Consider the following 19,657-nt stretch of genomic DNA (forward strand, 5'->3'; position numbering starts at 1 on the left):
TGAGGGATAATGTCACTGGGTAAAGCACTTTAGACTGATTTTTTTGTTGTTTGGTGCTTCATTTTCAGCACTTTAAATATGTTTCTTTGTTATCTTCTGACTTACACATTATCTGATGACAAGTCTGTAGTTCTTATATTTTTTAAATAATTATTTGTGTAATTTCTTGTTTTCCTCTCTCTGGTTGCTTTTAAGACTTTTTCTTTGTCATTGCTTTTTAGCTATTTGCTTCTGATGCATTACGGTGTCAATCCCCCTGCCCTCCAACTTGTGGTTCATTGGAGTTCTTGGGACTGTAGGTTTATAGTTTCCATCAATTTACCAAAATTTGGTAAAACTTCCTATTTCTTCCAATAATTTTATCCCCCTTTTCCCCCTGGGACTTGGACTTCTTGATAAGATCCCACATATTACTGATGCTTTGTTCATTTTAACACTTAGTGTTTTTTTCTGTTTTCCAGTTTGGGTAATTTCTTTTGCTCTATCTTAAAACATCCTGGGATTCTATTCCTATTTCTGTTCTGTTGTTAGTATTAGTGGTATATTTTTCATTTCCTGCTCTTCATTGCATCTAGAGTATTTTTGATTTCAGATATTATATTTTTTAAAATTTAGAAGTTCTTTGGAATCCTTTTTATATCTTCCATTTTCTTCATTATGGTCATGCTTTTATTTACTTATTAAAGATATGGTATATGTTTGTTATACCTTTTTAATATTTTTTTTTTTGCCAGTTTCAACCTATATGTGATTTCTGGCTTTATGTCTGTTGCTCAATTTTTTTTTCTGGATTCCTTTGTTTGTTTCTTTTGGAGAGTGAGTTTGGCACACCTAGTAAACTTTAAATGGATATACTGGGTATTGTGAATGCTATACTATTGGTTGCTGGATTTCATTTTGTATTCATTTAAATAATATTGTATAATCTAATATTATATAATAGTAAAATACAAAGTTTTTACATTTCTCTTTTTTTTCTGTTTCAGGCATGTTCCTTGGAACCTTCATGAACCAAGAAGAGGCCAGTTTCACTATAGTGGAAACCTGGATTTGATGTATGTTTCCTCTTTAAGTTGCTGTTTCTCTGGCTCAGAGACAGGAGTTTGACTCTGTAGGGTCAGATGAAGCAGGAGTCACCTTGCTTTCCCTTTGAGGATCCCCCGGAAGCCCTGATAATTCCATCCCCCAGTGGCAGCCCCTTGAGCAGGGAGGCTGTCGTCATGGGTGGAGCCCAGACCTCAGTGCTGCTGTGCATTTCACCCACGTGTGGCTCGTAGAGCATCCCTGCAGCTCTAATCTACCGTGGGGACCCCGCTGTTCCACTTACAAGAGGAAATTTCTGAACTATAGTTTGTAGGAGTTGTGAGACGTAAGACAGTAAGAGTAATTGTTCAAAACTACGTATCTCCCGCCCGCTGTGTTCATAACTGTCTTTGATGCTGGAGACACACAGACTATGTGCTGTGCTATGGAATAAGACTGTCTGTCAGGCACTTCAGTTCAGTCCTCAGTCGTGTCCGACTCTTTGCGACCCCATGAATCGCAGCACGCCAGGCCTCCCTGTCCATCACCAACTCCCGGAGTTCACTCAGACTCACGTCCATTGAGTCAGTGATGCCATCCTGCCATCTCATCCTCTGTCATCCCCTTCTCCTGCCCCCAATCCCTCCCAGCATCAGAGTCTTTTCCAATGAGTCAACTCTTCTCATGAAGTGGCCAAAGTATTGGAGTTTCAGCTTTAGCATCAGTCCTTCCAATGAACACCCAGGACTGATGTCCTTTAGGATGGACTGGTGGGATCTCCTTGCAGTCCAAGGGACTCTCAAGAGTCTTCTCCAACACCACAGTTCACAAGCATCAGCTCTTCAGCACTTAGCTTTCTTTATAGTCCAACTCTCACATCCATACATGACCACTGGAAAAACCATAGCCTTGACCAGACAGACCTTTGTTGGCAAAGTAATGTCTCTGCTTTTGAATATGCTATCTAGGTTGGTCACAACTTTTCTTCCAAGGAGTAAGCGTCTTTTAATTTCATGGCTTCAGTCACCATCTGCAGTGATTTTGGAGCCCAGAAAAATTAAGTCTGACACTATGTCCACTGTTTCTCCATCTATTTCCCATGAAGTGATGGGACCAGATGCCATGATCTTAGTTTTCTGAATGTTGAGCTTTAAGCCAACTTTTTCACTCTCCTCTTTCACTTTCATCAAGAGGCTTTTTAGTTCCTCTTCACTTTCTGCCATAAGGGTGGTGTCATCTGCAAATCTGAGGTTATTGATATTTCTCCCAGCAATCTTGATTCCTGCTTGTGTTTCTTCCAGTCCAGCGTTTCTCATGATGTACTCTGCATATAAGTTAAATAAGCAGGGTGACAATATACAGCCTTGACGTACTCCTTTTCCTATTTGGAACCAGTCTGTTGTTCCATGTCCAGTTCTAACTGCTGCTTCCTGACCTGAATATAGGTTTCTCAAGAGGTAAGTCAGGTGGTCTGGTATTCCCATCTGTCTCAGAATTTTCCACAGTTTATTGTGATCCACACAGTCAAAGGCTTTGGCATAGTCAAGAAAGCAGAAATAGCTGTTTTTCTGGAACTCTCTTGCTTTTTTGATGATCCAGTGGATGTTGGCAATTTGATCTATGGTTCCTCTGCCTTTTCTTTTTTTTTTTTTAATGGAATTTCTTTTTATTATTTTTTTCATTAATTATTTATTTATTTATTTATTTTTTAATTTTATTTTATTTTTAAACTTTACATAATTGTATTAGTTTTGCCAAATATCCTCTGCCTTTTCTAAAACCAGCTTGAACATCTGGAAGTTCATGGTTCACGTATTGCTGAAGCCTGGCTTGGAGAATTTTAAGCATTACTTTACTAGCGTGTGAGATGAGTGTAATTGTGTGGTAGTTTGAGCATTCTTTGGGATTGCCTTTCTTTAGGATTGGAATGAAACTGACCTTTTCCAGTTCTGTGGGCACTGCTGAGTTTTCCAAACTTGCTGGCATATTGAGTGCAGCACTTTCACAGCATCATCTTTTAGGATTTGAAATAGCTCAACTGGAGTTCTATCATCTCCACTAGCTTTGTTCGTAGTGATGCTTTGTAAGGCCCACTTGACTTCACATTCCAGGATGTCTGGCTCTAGGTGAGTGATCACACCATCGTGATTATCTGGGTCATGAAGCTCTTTTTTGTACAGTTCTTCTGGGTATTCTTACCACCTCTTCTTAATATCTTCTGCTTCTGTTAGGTCCATACCATTTCTGACCTTTATCGAGCCCATCTTTGCATGAAATGTTCCCTTGGAATCTCTAATTTTCTTGAAGAGATCTCTCGTCTTTCTCATTCTGTTGTTTCCCTCTATTTCTTTGCATTGATCGCTGAGGAAGGCTTTCTTATCTCTCCTTGCTATTCTTTGGAACTCTGCATTCAGATGCTTATATCTTTCCTTTTCTCCTTTGATTTTCGCTTCTTTTCTTTTCATAGCTATTTGTAAGGCCTCCTCAGACATTAGAGGGAGGCAAATAGCAGCTGAGGACTCGTAACCCAAACTAGGGGAATAGCCCAGAGCGGGTAACAGCAGAGGGATAGCTCCAGTACATTAGGACCCTGAGCAGGAGTTTGTTAGAGGGTCAGGCGTGATTTCAGGCATAAGGTGCAGCAAGGCCACAATCGGAGCAGTCAGAGGTGTGGGAGGACGTGACATGAGTTAGAGTGACGTTCGTGCTGCAGCGAGGGAACCCCGACGTCATCTGTCAATAAAGATCTGTTCTCATTAGGGAAGGTTTAAAATAGATATTCACAGTGAGTGTGCCTTGCTCTTCCAAGAGAGAACCAGGGCTTCTGGGTCTTTCCCTTTCCTAGCTTAAGCGTCGCCAGCACCTAGCTTTCAAGCCACCGCGCCTGCCCACACTGAGCCCGCCCACACCGCGCCCGCAGCGGGAAGCAGGCGGAGAGGGGTTCTGGCAGCAGGACCACTCGCTTCTGCTTCTGTCCTGGTGGCTTGGGATCAGCCCGGCTCAATGCAAGGCGCAGGATGCGTAGGTGAGCACGTGCCAGGGAGAAAAGGAGCGGGCCCTGGGACTAACTTCATATTTTCCTGGAACGGCAGTAACGCCATCTGACCCTCCTGCTGGTTCTGAGTCGAGGAAACGTCAGAAAGTAGAGCTGGGGAGACAGTCAAGCTTATCTTGGCCCGTTTTGTGTGCTGTGCTGCAAAATTTGAAATCTGTTCCGAAGGGGCTATGAAGTAAGTCACTGGGAGAATTTTACATCGGGAAATTCAGGAAGCTCATGTTTGCATGCTGGTGGTATTTTTAAGAGGCAGAATAACATAGTTAAGGTTTCTTTTCTGGAGGCGGATTGTCTTTTAACTCTTCAGTTTCCCAAGAATGTGACCTCTGACTCCTTAAGTGCCCATTTTCTTATCTGTAAAATGGAGGTGATATTGATACCTATGTGATAGAGTTGACAAAGAAATTAATACATTTGCAGAGCTGAGTGTATTGAGTGCTGATGCTGATACTCGGTACACATTACTCCAGTGTTTGTCATGGATGATTCTAGTCTGCCGACAGTGCCTGGAGCGGCATCGGAAGAGAGGCGAGAAGGAGGGAGGGAGGAAGCCGTTGGAATAACTCAGGTGGATGCGAGTTCTTTATGCAGGGTGGTAGCGGTGAAAACTAAGAGGAATCTCACATTCAGAAATATTAACTGCAAGGAATAAACCTGATTAGAGGCAGGCTGAAAGTGGGAGATAAGGAAGGAGGAGCCAGCGTGGTTCGTGAGGGCGGGTCCTGGTGGTGCCCTCGGGGGGACAGGAGGCTCAGCGCTGGTCCAGGGGGCAGCCAGCCTCTGGCTGGGATTCCTGTGAGCTGCCCTTGGGGCCTCTGGACTGAGGCCTTTGTGTGGAAGAAGGCCCCGTCCCAGGGTTCTGTCTCCGGCAGGGACTTCTGTGAGCAGGCTGGGAGTTGGTTCCACCTGTCCTAACCGCAAGAGAAGAGGCCTCGGGGAGACGCAGGGCGGCGGTTCCAGGCTCCGCTCTCGGTGACTGCTGCTGTTGCTCCCCTCCTCAGCGCTTTCATATCCTTGGCGTCAGAGGTGGATCTGTGGGTCATCCTGTGTGTCGGCCCCTACATCGGGAGCGACTTGGACCTCGGAGGCTTGCCCAGGTGAGCCATGGTCGCGCCCCAAGCCTATTCGCCAGCAAGTCGGAGCAGAGGGTTTTGCTCAGTTTCCTAGGTTTTCTAGATTTCCTAGGTCCACACCTCCCGCCCCTTCCCCGCTTCAGGACCTAGAAAATGCACTTTAGAATACTGAGAATGGTACAGTGTTTGTTTTTTTATAAATCTCCACCTCATCCTTGTGGTGCAGAGGTAGAATCCTTCTTTTCCTTAATGAAAGCTACTGGCTAATCGATGTCATGTAATCAGTATCTTTATAAGTTCTAACTTTTGTGATGATACTAATAATAGCACAAAATTGGATTGATTATTTCTTTTCAAAGAGGGTCTTTTTTCTTATCATTTTTAAATGGTAGTACAATGTACATTATATGAAATTTACCATTTAAAACTATGCAATTTTGTGGCAGTCGAGTGTGTTAAAATGTCACCACTATCTTGTTCCTGAACGCTTTTTGCCACTCAGAGAGAAAGCCCTTGCCCGGTCACCCCCATCCTGCTCACCCCCAGCCCCTGGCACCCGTTACTTTCCTCTCAGTTTCTGTGGATTTGCCTAGTCTACACACTTCATATAAATGGAATTATACCCTATGTGACCCTTTGTGCCTGGTTTCTTTCTCTTGGCATAAGTTTTTTTTTCCTGCTGTGCCATGCAGCTTATGGGATTTTAGTGACTGAGCCCAGCACAGAGCCCTAACCACTGGGCTGCCAGGGAAGCCCCTCCCTTGGCATAATGTTGTCAAATCTGTACATGCTTTAACATGAACCAATTCCTCATTTTTTAATGACCAAATAATATTCCATTAAAAACATTTTTTAAAAAACTCTGAAACATTTTTATAAAAAATCTCATACCAGACTAAGGTTTGGTGAGCTTTTTTTTTTTTTTAAAGGCCAGATGATCAATATTTTCAGCTTTCAGGGAGCACAGACAGTGTCTGTTGCGAAGTTCTTCTCTGCCGCTGCCTCAGGAGCACAGCTGTGACGACGTGTAAGCGAAGGGTGGGCCACGTGCCAATAAAACTTTATTGACAGGAACAGTCAGCAGCTCTGACCTGGCCTGTGGGCTGCAGCTCAGCAACTCTGCCCTGGTTGCTTCCACGTCTACAAGCCTCAGTTGCATTTCAGGGCAAGAGGTGGCCGTTGAGGTGTTGAGATGTGTGGGACAGAACACAGACGACTTTTTCTTAGAGATGGGTTAGCACCTCAGTGTGCTGCTCCAGTCTGGCCATGTGAATCTGGGCTGTTCATGTTCTCCAGCCTCAGATGCGTGAACGTCTCTGTCTGCTGTCTCCCACCCCAAGGCTGAGTCTCGCCTTCTCCCTCCTAGCTGGTTACTCAAAGATTCTCATATGAAGCTGAGAACAACTCACAAGGGCTTCACAGCAGCAGTGAATCGCTATTTTGATGACCTGATTCCCAAGATTAGAGGATTCCAGGTAAAACCTGATTCCCCATCTCTGTGACCAAGGGAAGTACTTGCCTGAATTGCCTTCCTGGGCAGGGCTCAGCCTACTTTCTTTCACTCATAAGCAGGAAGCATGTATAGCAGCTAATTCCAGTTCCTTATTTAAGAAATATGCTTCTTTTCCTTTTATGCCTGTTCCTCACCTACTGTCTTACTGGGATGCCGTTTCCTGGCAGGATGCTGGGAACCACGCTCTGTATATTTTTATGTCTTCTTTTTAATGACAGACCTCAGAATGTCTTAACTTATCTGCTAAAGATAGCTACGTGTCAGTCTTTCACAAGTGATAGATGATGCAGATGACCTTAGGTCAGTGATTTTGTAGAAACTGCAATTTGTTTTTTTTTAATATCTCTCCCTCTGCAACAAAACCATGGTGTCATACACATTCATTATTTCAGTAGAAATAGTATGCCACCATATTGCTGCAAGGTTTGAAAACTACATGAAGGGCTGTATAAGTAGGTAGCAAATGAGCAGAGGGAAGGAACAAAAGATATCTATTAGGTATCGAGCTTTCTATTGGGCTTCCCTGGTGGATGAGTGGTAAAGAATCCCCATGCAATGCAGAAGCCATAGAAGACTTGGATTTGATCCCTGGAGGAGGAAGTGGCAACCCACTCCAGTCTTCTTGCCTGGAGAATCCCATGGATAGAGGAGCCTGGCGGGCTACAGTCCGTGGGGTCACAAAGAGTCAGACACGACTGAAGTGACTTGGCAGACATGCATTTGGTGTTTACGGAGCGTATTTTATCCTCACAGCAATCCCTGGAAAGGGATGCTACTGTAGGGGTAGCGACAGGCCTGGAAATGGCCAGCAAGGCTTCGGGTCGTGTGGATCTTCTTGGGACAGAGCTGGCTCCTGACTCTGAGCGTGCCCTGGGACCAGCAGATGAGGTGCCGGTGGCTGCAGGGCCATCTGTGTGCAGCTGGGGACGGAGATGCAGGGGCGGTCCTTTGCGGCCCTGGAGCTGTGCTGGCCAGGGTGGTAGCCTCGGCCACCAGTGGCTATTTCAGTTAAAATCTATTAAAACTAAATAAAGAATTTAGTTCTTTATTCACACCATACGCAGTTCAAGTGCTAGGTAGCCACCTGTGGATGGTCACTACCACACTGGACGGTGAGAGCAGAGAACATTTTCATCATCAAAGAAAGTTCTAGCACAAATTAGCACACTCTCGGCACCCCAGATCAGGACATTCCCCATCTTGGAGCGCTTGCAAGACAAAATCAGTAATCAGAAGGTTGCCTGGTGAGCACAAAACCCGGAGCCGCAGAAGTTGGGGGTCTTACCCTTTGAGCCACCAGGGAAGCCACCCAAAAAGTTGTTACTTATTTTTTGCTGTGCCACACAGCTTGTGGGGTCTTGGTTCCCCACCAAGGGGAACCAAGGGGTAGAACCTGGGCCACAGTAAGGAAAGCCTGGAATCCTAACCGATAGGCTGCCGGGCAACTCCCAGTATCGCGGCTTTGTTCCTGTGTGTGCTGCTCTGTCACTGAGTCATGTCCAACTCTCTTGCAATCCTGTGGATCGCAGCCCACCGGGCGCCTCTATTCATGGGCTCTTCCAGGCAAGAACATTAGGGTGGGTTGCCATTTCCTACTGCAGGGGATCTTCCCAACCCAGGGATCAAATCCACGTCTCTTGCACTGGTAGGCAGACTCTTTACCACTGAGCCCCTGGGAAGCACACAGGTTTGGGAAACTTTTAGGCTCTTTTCTGCCCACTAATCTCTAGTGCAGCTGGTTCCGCTCTGCTTGCCGAGTCTATCCCACTTCAGCTCTCCCTGCCCAGGTCCTCCCAGGCCACAAGCACAGGCATTGGTGTGTAGACGCTTCCACCCACTGGCACACGGTCCTGGGAGCTATCTGGCTTCTTCCTTTCATTGTTGGTGTGTTGTCTAATTCTGAGGGTGCAACGCTCTTTTTCTTAGTCTTGCGTGCCAGGAGGAGACCTTCTGGCGGCCACGTGTCTCCAAGGGCAGATTGCAAAGGGCAGAGCTGAGTGTAGTGAAACTGACTAGGGTAGGACATGGCAGGTGCGAGGGGCAGGGAGAAAACACGACCGCCAGGCTGGCGAGAGTTGCAAAGACAGGGCTGACGGAGCCTGTGAACATCGCAGAAGGGGGTCGGCGGGGAAGGGGAAGGAGGAGGCTGGGCGTGAGGGCGTAACTGAGAGGGCAGAAGGGACTGGATCCCACATGATCCTGGGACTGGGGAAGAGGCAGCAGGGGGAGAGGAGCTCGAGGAGGCTGGCCAGTGCAGAATCCAGGAGTGGTGCTGCAGGAGGGAGGGTTTCCCGGAGGAGGAGAGACTGTTGGTGGAGAGAAATCAGACCAGGATGAAAAGGGATTGCATGCATTTAGCAAAGAGAAGGTCAGGGTGGAATGCAAAGGGCGGCCGCGAGACCACAGTAGAGGACAGAGTCACGAGTGGTGGGCTGTCACGGGGCGTGCAGAGCTGCTGCACCGTTTGCCCACGAAGGGAGACCACGTGGGAGGGGAGGATGGGGCCCTGTGGCGGTGACCGGGCAAGTGAAGACAGGGGTGCAGGGATGGAAGCAGAGCGGGTCCCCGAGGGGGGGTGACGTGTGCCCGCATGGGAGAGGGCCGCACCCCTGCTCCCCTGGTGCCCCGGAGGAAGGCTGGCTGGAGGTCTAAGCCTGTGCTTAAGGTGTTGGGCTAGGGTTAGCGCTGCTCCCTGGGGGCACTGGGGAAGGCAGGGTGCTGGAGGCTTTGACCCCACGAGGTGGCTGCTGACAGTGATGGAGACTGCCCCCACCGCCGTGGCCCCGGGGCCGAGTTTAGGAGCGGGTTATTTTCTGTGCCACTCTGAACGTGCGTGTGCAGCAACAAATTGAGAAAGTCAGTCCAGCCTTTCCCCACCAGCTGACTCATCCTCAGACTCTCGTCTCCTTGACCCCCAGTTCCAAGAAGAGGGTCCCATTATTGCCATGCAGATGGAGAATGAGTACGGTTCCTATAATCTGGATAAAAGATACATGCCATATATTAAAAACGTAAGTGCCCCATCATTTTCCTCCGTCTTTACATACTTTTCTCACTTTGCTGATTCATGGAGCAAACATCCTGAGCAGCTAAGCTCGCAAGGTACTGTTCGGGATGCAGTGTTTGTTAGCAACGGATGCAGAACTTTCAAGTGTCAAAGTCTCACAGTGAGTACTCTGTAAATCTGCGCCCTTGAAGTTCATGAATCAATGCTGTGCCCAGCTGGGGGCTTCCCTTTGTCTTTTTTTTTTTTTTCAAAATATAGGACAGAGAAAAGTTATTTATTCTAAAGAGTTTGTAGTGTTGACTTCCAAATAGAACAGAGTTTTAGTTTTTGAAAACCAAAGAGAAATCAGAGGATGCCTCGGTTGCAGGGAAAAGACAAAGTCGCACACTGTTGTTGTGCTGCTCTTCCGCACTGGATGAGGCGACGGAAGTGCAGCTGGTGTTTCCACGCTTTCCCCCCAGACGGGGGCCTGCACACCTGCATGACTCTGACGTAAGCACAGAGTGACTCACAGTAATTTTTCCTTCTGTGGATATCACAGATCTTTTTTGGTTGGTGTTCGTATAGTACAGGCTTTCCCACCCTTTCATCTTTGATTTTTCTGTATCCACGTACTTCAGGTACATACTCTGTATATAATTAGAAGAATTTGTTTTCCTTAATCCATTATGAAAATTCTTGTCTTTGGAATGTGGTTGGTGTCCATTCCAGGCCGTTGCATTTAAGTCCCTTTTGGCTGATGGTTGCATTTAAGTCCCTTTTGGCTGTTCTCATTGAACAGCTTACCAGCAATAGGAGTGGGGGGTGGTGAGGCCTCCTTCCCGCCCCTCAGCTCATTCTGGTGCTCCGACCCTCGCCTTCTCCTTGGGACGCGCCCCCCAGGGCCGTGGACCACAGTTCATCTTCCCGACTGTCCCACAGGCACTGCTGAGCAGAGGGATCAAGACGATGCTCATGACGGCGGACACGGGCCAGGGACTCCTGAAGGGGCACACACCGACCGGTATGCACGGCGGCTTTGCCGGCCTCCCCCGCCCGCTGAGTCTGAGGGTCTGTCTGAGGCTCCGTTGCCCCATTTCCCGGGCCAGGCCGTGTCCAGGCGCCCGCGGCCCCGACATGAGGAACCAGGGCCCTGCTCGCGGCCCCGCATCTCCCTGCTGGCCTCCGGCCCCCGGGCGCAGCGGAGGCATCTCTGCCGCTGTTCTGGGCCAGGCCCGAACCTCCGGGAGAGAGCAGGGTTCCAGAGAAAGTCCTGCCCTAGACCTGCCCCGGGAGCGCGTGGGGCGAAGAGTCCGGGCATAAAAGCCACGAGGAAACGTGCAGGAGAGTTACAGGGGGAAACATGGGTGGGCGCACAGGACGGAGGAAGGGTCACGCGAACGAGCTGGAGAGCGGTGCTGTGGGCTTCTCTAGCCGGCCTGGCCCGGGCCTTGCCCTCCGCCCGCTCTTCCCGGCGCCGTGGTGGCGCTCACCTCGCGGTGGCAGAGACAGAGCGTCCTGCGCTGGGCCCGGGAGACCGGAGTCAGGCCCGAGGTCTCCGGCCGCTCGCCCGGGCTCGGCTTTCTCGGCGGGCTCTTTATCCACCAGCACACGGGGTGACTCCGCCCTTCTTGTCCGCCGGGTCACTCGCGGTGAAGGCTGAGCAGAGGCGCAGTGAGCGTGAGCGGTGCTGCTCGAGCCCCTGTGGACACACGCGGCCTCGTCTTCACCAGCAGCGTCTGCGGGCGTCGCGGGCGGTGTCTGCGGGCAGCGGCGGGCGGCGTCTGGGGGCGTCACAGGCAGCGTCTGCGGGCGGCGGTGGCACCGCGCCAGCTGCTGACCCCGGCTCGGTCTCCCCTTCCCTCCACAGTGTTTGCCACCCTCCACATGAAGAGCGTAAGGCAGAAAACGTACGAACACCTCTCCTCAGCTCAGGTGAGGACAGCTCAGAGGCGCGGGGTGTTTTCCTTCATCTCAGGTGAAGACTTGGCTCAGATGTTCAGGAACTTCTCAGCTCTGATTCGCTCAGTTAAAACTTGGCTCTGTTACACGCTGGAAATGCCTGCTGAGGGCGGTTTGAGGTGCAGTTGCATCAAAGTGCCCACAAAGCCTGGCCCACAGCCCCGAGGAGGGTTCAGGATGGCAGAGCGAGCGCACCGCAGCGCTGAGTGTCCTCACTAAGGGCGGGGCTCTGCTCCCCCCACAGTCCAGGCGCTATGCCCTCTCCACCATCCCCTGCCCCCCAGTTTGGGAGCAACACTAGGAAACAGCTGGGGCCCCAGGTCATGGCTCCATAGCCTGAGCTTCTGGCTCTGCCAACAGAGCCTCTGGTTTCAGGATACCCTGCACACAGGAAGCCATGACACCCACTAGGAGTTTATACACCACTCATTGTTCCCCATTCCAGGTGCAATTTGCTAAGCAGATGTCACTTTTTGCCATAGCAATCTGCCTGATAATATGGGTAACATTCTATCTTTATTGAGATTTCTAAACCAAAATGGACCTAAAGTCAGTTTGCAAAAGTTTTTACCCTTTGAATGAATAGCCTCATTCACATTTACCTGTGGTCCAATGAGAAAGACAAGAAACAAAAATAAACAGAATTCAGTAGGAAGTGCTGGTTCCAATAGAAGCATTAGGGGGAATCAGAGGGTGCACAAATCTCTACCACCAAAAGAAATCAGTGGCTGAATGCTTCACTCTGCACCTGTCCAAGCTCTGCAGTATTAGAATGAAGGGAACACTCTCCTAATTTCCATCAAGACAAGACAATGCCTGGAATTCTAAAAAAATAGTTATCTCCCTGATTCTGTCCTTCTTCAGTCTAAGATAGAACTAAGATTTAGAGAAGAGTGCAAAGATACAAAGGGCTGAGTATCCAGCCGCCTAACAACTGGGCCAACACCAAGGGCTGTTGGTCGGTACAAGGGAAATGGTACACGAAGCACAGAGATTTGCAAGGACTGGAGTCCGAGAGAACATGGAGAGGGAATGTAACTCTTGGGGCAGAGCAGACGCTCAGAATATGATGGTGATGGTGGTGATGGTGGTGATGGTGGTGATGGTGATGGTGATGGTGATGGTGGTGATGGTGATGGTGGTGGTGATGGTGGTGATGATGGTGGTGATGGTGATGATGGTGGTGATGGTGATGGTGGTGATGGTGGTGATGGTGATGGTGGTGATGGTGATGGTGGTGGTGATGGTGGTGATGGTGATGGTGGTGGTGATGCTGGTGGTGATGATGGTGGTGATGGTGATGATGGTGGTGATGGTGGTGATGGTGATGGTGATGGTGGTGGTGATGGTGATGATGGTGGTGATGGTGGTGATGGTGATGGTGGTGATGCTGGTGGTGATGATGGTGGTGATGGTGGTGATGGTGATGATGGTGGTGGTGATGATGGTGATGGTGGTGATGGTGGTGATGGTGATGATGGTGGTGATGGTGATGGTGATGGTGGTGGTGATGGTGGTGATGGTGATGGTGGTGATGATGGTGGTGATGGTGGTGATGGTGATGGTGGTGATGGTGATGGTGGTGATGGTGGTGGTGGTGATGATGGTGGTGATGGTGATGGTGATGGTGATGGTGGTGATGGTGATGGTGGTGATGGTGATGGTGGTGATGATGGTGGTGATGGTGGTGATGGTGATGGTGGTGATGGTGGTGGTGATGGTGGTGATGGTGGTGATGGTGATGGTGGTGGTGATGGTGATGGTGGTGATGATGGTGGTGATGGTGGTGATGGTGATGGTGATGATGGTGGTGATGGTGGTGATGGTGATGGTGATGGTGGTGATGCTGGTGGTGATGATGGTGGTGATGGTGATGGTAGTGATGGTGGTGATGGTGGTGATGGTGGTGGTGATGGTGGTGGTGATGGTGGTGGTGATGGTGGTGATGCTGGTGGTGATGATGGTGGTGATGGTGGTGATGGTGATGGTAGTGATGGTGGTGATGGTGGTGATGGTGATGGTGGTGATGGTGATGATGGTGGTGATGGTGATGGTGATGGTGGTGGTGATGGTGGTGATGGTGATGGTGGTGATGCTGGTGGTGATGATGGTGGTGATGGTGGTGATGGTGATGGTAGTGATGGTGGTGATGGTGGTGATGGTGATGGTGGTGATGGTGATGGTGGTGATGGTGGTGGTGATGGTGGTGGTGATGGTGGTGGTGGTGATGGTGGTGATGCTGGTGGTGATGATGGTGATGGTGGTGATGGTGGTGGTGATGGTGGTGATGGTGGTGATGGTGATGGTGGTGGTGATGGTGATGGTGGTGATGATGGTGGTGATGGTGGTGATGGTGATGGTGATGATGGTGGTGATGGTGGTGATGGTGATGGTGATGGTGGTGATGCTGGTGGTGATGATGGTGGTGATGGTGATGGTAGTGATGGTGGTGATGGTGGTGATGGTGGTGGTGATGGTGGTGGTGATGGTGGTGATGATGGTGGTGATGGTGGTGATGGTGATGGTAGTGATGGTGGTGATGGTGGTGATGGTGATGGTGGTGATGGTGATGATGGTGGTGATGGTGGTGGTGATGGTGGTGGTGATGGTGGTGGTGATGGTGGTGATGGTGATGGTGATGATGGTGGTGATGCTGGTGGTGATGATGGTGGTGATGGTGATGGTGGTGGAGGAAGAATATGGGATAGTAAGTGGGGATTCAGCAGTTACAAATGATATCCTAACTATAATAACGTCCTAAAACTGAGTTCGTTTATTCATCAGATAAATCAGCCAGTAAATGTTTTCAGCACTTGCTAGGGGCCAGTTCTTCCCTGGTGGTTGTCACCTCCCTGGTGGCTCAGATGCTAAAGCGTCTGCCTGCAATGCGGAAGATCCAGGTTCCATCCCTGGGTCGGGAAGATCCCCGGAGAAGGAAATGGCACCCCAGTCCAGTACTCTTGCTGGAAAACCCCATGGACGGAGGAGCCTGGTGGGCTACAGTCCGTGGGGTCGCAAAGGGTCAGACATGACTGAGCGACTTCACTTCCTTTCTTTCTGTGTGCCAGCTGGGCTTCCCAGGTGCTCAGTGGTAAAGAATCTACCTGCCTAGGAGAAGTTGTGGGTTCGATCCCTAGGTCAGGAAGATCCCCTGGGGAAGGAAATGGCCACCCGCTCCAGTTTCTTGCCTGGATGAGATTATAGTCCATGGAGTCACAAGAGTTGGACAGGACTTAGCAACTAAACAAGGGCAGCAAACGTGCCAGTTAGCTGTTTATTTGTCAAGGCCTTGCGGATAAAGCAGGGGAGGAGCCCACAAAGTCAGCACTTTGGGAGCTTGCATTTTAGTGGTAAGAGACAGGTGGTCAACAAGGCAAGTGTGGAGAAAGCTGGTAACGCAAGCTAAGAAAACATTCTCTGAGAATATTTATATATACGTTTAGTTTACACCCCCCTCCCCATTTTTAATGTTTGTCTCTTACTTTACGTGTAAGAAGCTATTGGTCCTATCCTTAGCTTGCCTGTGAGGAAACCATGATTCAGAAAGGGAAAATTTCTGCTTTGAGATCATCTGTGGTCGGTCATTTAACAGAATAACCCAGGTTCAAACCCAGTCCTCCTGCCTCTAGATCCCGTGCTCTTTCCCTGCCCTCTGAACTCCTCCGGTGAGGAGAGGGTCAGGGCGGAAGAACGAGAACATGCATCAGAGTGGTTTGGAAAGGCTGAGACGCACTCTTGCCGAGAACTCCACCCGACACAGTGCTGGGCCACCAGAGGCGACCCCAGCTCAGCCTTTGCCACCCCCGATGCCTAACTCCTGGACTCCTACCCGAACAGTGGGCTCTCGAACACCGGCTCTGAAGGCTCATGGGGACTGTGCCCTAAGACCTGCTCGACCGTAGCAAAGAAGCACCTCCTCAGAGCCACTGTGGAGGTCTGTGGGGAGGTTCGTGGGGAATAGGACCAGCTCTGATGCAGCGGGCTCGCCTGTAGGTGTTCAGGCAGGAAACAGAGTTATCATCCTGAAGATCTGCGTGTACTGCCTGTTCACAGCACCACGCCTCACGGCAGCCACGGTGTGCACGCAAGCCCGTTGTATAAGGAGGGATGAACGGATGAAGACAATGATACGTGTATCGAGTGGAAAACATTTAGCTTTTAAAAAGGAGGAAATCTGTCATTTGTGACCCCATGGATGAGCCTGGACAGCGCTGAGCCTGGCAGATACGCCAGACAGTGAGAGGCTAATAACGACCGTGGTGGCACTTTGGTGTGGAGTCCCCGGCAGAAAGCAGCAGACTCCCACGGCGGCCGCAGGGTGGCCGGCGGCAGCTGCGGGGCGCCAGGGAAACGGGGAGACGCTGGAGGAGGGCGCAAGCACCGACAGGGCAAACGCGGTCTGGGATGCACAACTGAGCCCGGTGGTAAACAGCCCTGAATCGCTGAAGTGACGTTTGTTGAGAGAATATGATATAGATGTTCCTACCAAAAAAAAAAAAAAAACAAGTGAAAGAAGGAATTGGGAGTGAATCTCACATTAGGGGAAGATTCATTTGGTGGCATCTTCAAAATTTGGGAGCATTTTCACGGAAAAGGGGAAATTCTTTCTGGTACTAGGGAACAGAATTAATTTCAGTGGGTAAAAGGAATAACAAAACTTTTATTGGCTGTATGTAGGGGTTGTACTTTCTTGCAATCTGAATTCTCCAGAAATGGAATATACTGTCTCGTGATGAATTCACCATCACCTGAAAAGGCAGGGTGTCTGCAGGGATCAGTGCCCACCCAAGGATGGGGCGATGGCCAGAGCCCTCATGTAACAGACCCTTCCCGACGTGAGGATCTGTAATGTGGGGGTCCTGTAGGGCTGGGAGGAAGGAAGCTGCAGGGACTTAAGACGCACAGCTTCCATTTGTGTGCGTGTGCTCAGTCGTGCCCCACTCTGTGGCCCACCAGGCTCCTCTGTTCGTGTGGTTCTCCAGGCAAGAACACTGGAGTGGGTTGCCATGCCCTCCTCCAATGGATCCTCCTGACCCAGGGATTGAACCCGTGACTTTTGTTTCTCCAGCATTGGCAGGCGGTTCTTTTCCTCTAGCACCACCTGGGAGGCTTGAATCAGCCTTAAAGGAGAGAGCACGTTATCTCCGGAATTCAGTAGAATATTTTTAAAATGTTAAATTACAGGATGCCAGGCAGAAATGAGTGAAAAGGTCACGTGACTTTGTGGTCACGAAGTTGGCAGTGGTTTTGTTAGTTTACTTATTTTTGCCTTACTTTCTTTGAAGCATTTATCAGCTTAGGCAGGAATGTGAATGCTGTGGGGGGCTGGGGGCTAGGGTCCCCTCGCTGAGAGCAGACATTCCAAGCCTGCATTAACTTTCAGAGCTCGAAGGAGCAGTGTTGACTTTAACTATGGAGTGTGTGAGCCTGAATGCGGAGCGTGTAGGTCCTGAAGGCCTGGGACGGAGGAGGGCCTCTGGCCTCAGGATGGCTCAGGCTGGGGCGCTGGAAGGCCTCTGGATGGCTTGGGCTGGGGCGCTAGAAGGCCTCGGGCCTTGGGATGGCTCAGGGCTGGGACGATTGAGGGCCTTGGTATGGCTCAGGCTGGGATGGCAGAGGGCCTCAGGCCTCGGGATGGCTCGGGCTGGGACAATTGAGGGCCTCGGGATGGCTTGGACTGGGATGGCGGAGGGCCTCAGGATGGCTTGGGCTGGGATGGTGGAGGGCCTCGGGCCTCGGGATGGCTCAGGCTGGGGTGGTGGAGGGCCTCGGGATGGCTCGGGCTGGGCAAGGGCAGAGCAGGAGCCGGGGATTGTGTGGGATTCTCGCTGGGCTTGCATTGCTGGCACTTGGTTCTTGACATCTCCAGTGCCTCCTCTGGGTCAGGTGCTTCCCTACGAGACCTCTCCTGGGGTTGGTCAGGGGGATGAAGAGATTTCTCCAAAGCTGGAACAGTGAGACCGTGAGAGGCAGGCCAGGCTGGGCCTGTGCTGAGAGCAGTCGGGGGCCGTGAGGATGCGTGCGGGTGAGGCGGGCCGCGTGATGGCCGGCTTGAATGCGTCCGCTCTCTGCCTCCGCAGGGCCCGGGCCCGGTCATGATGACGGTGTACACCGCCAGGTCTCTGGACGGATGGGGCACTCCTCGGAACACTCTGGACTTGCACAGTGAGTCGCATGTCGCGCTGTTTGTCTCTGAGGGTGGGTGTCGGCGGGACTCTCCCGCCCACTGATTAGGGTCCCTGAGGTTGACGGGGCGGGCGGATCCTGTGTGCAGTGTCTGTGTCTGTGTGTCTGTGTCTGTCTGTGTGTCTGTCTCTGTGTCTCAGTGTCTGTCTGTGTGTCTGTCTGTGTGTCCGTGTCCGTGTCCGTGTCTGTGTCTGTGGGCTGTGTAAGCATGCTGTGTCTGAGCCACACGGGAGGGTCTCCCCGCATGTCAGTGTGATCTGGTGATTATTCTGTCTGGAGTGACTTTGTTGGACTGAAGCTCTAAAGTCAAGAGAGCCAGCTGTTATGGGAGGCAGTTCAGGGACAGCTAGTGGGGCTCCACCGTGGAGCGGGCGCTGTGGGCCCCAGATCCTCTGGCAGCCCCGCCTTCCGGGAGGAGCCACAGGCGGGAGGCGGCTGGAGGGTCGGTGCTCCTGGGGCGGTGACTTTAGACCAATACGCACAGGTCGCTCCGTGCTTCAGAGGCACGAGCTGGACACCCGGAGACAGAGACGTTGGGGAGATCAGACCCGGGGGGCCCTGATGGCACCGCGGGGCGCCCCCTCCCTCCCCCGCCTCCTCGTCCCTCCCCCCTCCTCGTCCCTCCCCCCCCTCCTCGTCCCTCCCCCCCCTCCTCGTCCCTCCCCACCTCCTCGTCCCTCCCCCCCCTCGTCCCCCCTCCCCCTCCCTCCCCCGCCCCCCCACATGCGGTCCTGAAGTCAGGGAGGCTCCGCTCCCCTGCCCACCCCCCAACCCTCCCCTCGTTTCCCCCCTACCCCGCCTCCCACCGGTGACAGTTCTGACGTCACCGAGGGTTCGCTCCCTTCTTGCCTGGCCCCTCCCTCCCCCTCCCCCCTCCCCACGACCCACTTCAGTCCTGAAGTCACCGAGGCTCCGCTCCCCCCTCCCCGCCCCCTGCAGTGCTGATGGAGAGTGTCCGGGAGATGCTGAAGCTCAGGTTCTCCCTCAACTTCTACATGTTCCACGGAGGCACCAACTTCGGCTTCATGGGCGGGGCCGCGTTCCCCGGCCATCGCCTCCCTATGGTCACCAGCTACGGCAAGTCCCGGCCGGTCCCGCGCCGTCTGCCCACGGCTGCCCCGCCTCTGCAGTCTCGGGTCGGGTCCTTTGCAAGCAGAGAAGCTAGTGGCTTAGCTCTGTCCGTCCACTGTGCAGCCTTTGTAAAAATCTTAGTTTTAATCGGCGGATGACTGCTTTCCAGTGTTGTGTTGGTTTTCCCCCATCCATCAGCATGAATCAGCCACAGGTATCCTTACAGCCCAGCCCACCCTCCAGGTGGGCACACAGTGCTGCCTGAGCTCCCGGTGAGAGACGCAGCTTCCCACGAGCCATAGTCCTACCCACGGTCGTGGGTCTGTGGAGACGCGGCTCTCAGCCCGCCTGGACGCCCGCACGGCCGTTCTCTGCGTCTGCATCTCTGTTCCTCCCGCGGCTAGGCTCATCGGTACCATTTCTCTAGGTTCCACGTGTGTGCGTTAACATATGAGATCTATTTTTCTCCTTCTGACTGACTTCACTCTCTGTAACAGGCTCTAGGTTCCACCTTAGCTCAGCTGACTCAGATTCCCTCCACAAGCCTTGGTTCTTCCGGGCTCACTGTGAAAGCCATTCCCTTGATCCCCCTATCCCGGGTGTTGGGTGTTGATGACTAGGTCTCCCCCAGTCTGCGACTCTGCTCAGGGACCAAGCAGGCAGCGAGGGTGAGAGAGGGGAAGGGGTCTGGTTGGAAACCAGCGGGTCCCGGCGCTGGGCTCCAGCCTGGGCTCCTGACCCCCCGGGGTTGCCATCTGTCCCTCCTGGGGGAGTGTAGGGAGCTGGCA

General features: G+C 51.5%; 1 protein-coding gene across 6 annotated transcripts in view; it reads left to right on the forward strand.

The window, feature by feature from the left end:
• The window catches only part of LOC109569186 (beta-galactosidase-1-like protein 2), a 34,135-nt gene that overhangs the window by 7,771 nt on the left and 6,707 nt on the right, over window positions 1–19,657 (forward strand). For 3 of the 6 annotated variants that reach the window (XM_070767545.1, XM_070767540.1, XM_019974487.2), the window contains exons 4-11: window positions 987–1,055; window positions 5,080–5,175; window positions 6,518–6,626; window positions 9,583–9,675; window positions 10,593–10,674; window positions 11,521–11,585; window positions 17,693–17,777; window positions 18,738–18,875. In XM_070767545.1, coding sequence (XP_070623646.1) covers window positions 987–1,055; window positions 5,080–5,175; window positions 6,518–6,626; window positions 9,583–9,675; window positions 10,593–10,674; window positions 11,521–11,585; window positions 17,693–17,777; window positions 18,738–18,875 — 737 coding nt within the window. Of the gene's footprint in view, window positions 1–986; window positions 1,056–3,868; window positions 4,049–5,079; window positions 5,176–6,517; window positions 6,627–9,582; window positions 9,676–10,592; window positions 10,675–11,520; window positions 11,586–17,692; window positions 17,778–18,737; window positions 18,876–19,657 lie in introns of all 6 variants that reach the window. The other 3 variants (XM_070767543.1, XM_070767542.1, XM_070767544.1) reach the window with 2 other exon arrangements.

This window comes from Bos indicus, chromosome 15 (assembly GCF_029378745.1).
Source record: "Bos indicus isolate NIAB-ARS_2022 breed Sahiwal x Tharparkar chromosome 15, NIAB-ARS_B.indTharparkar_mat_pri_1.0, whole genome shotgun sequence".
Taxonomy (NCBI): Eukaryota; Metazoa; Chordata; class Mammalia; order Artiodactyla; family Bovidae; genus Bos; species Bos indicus.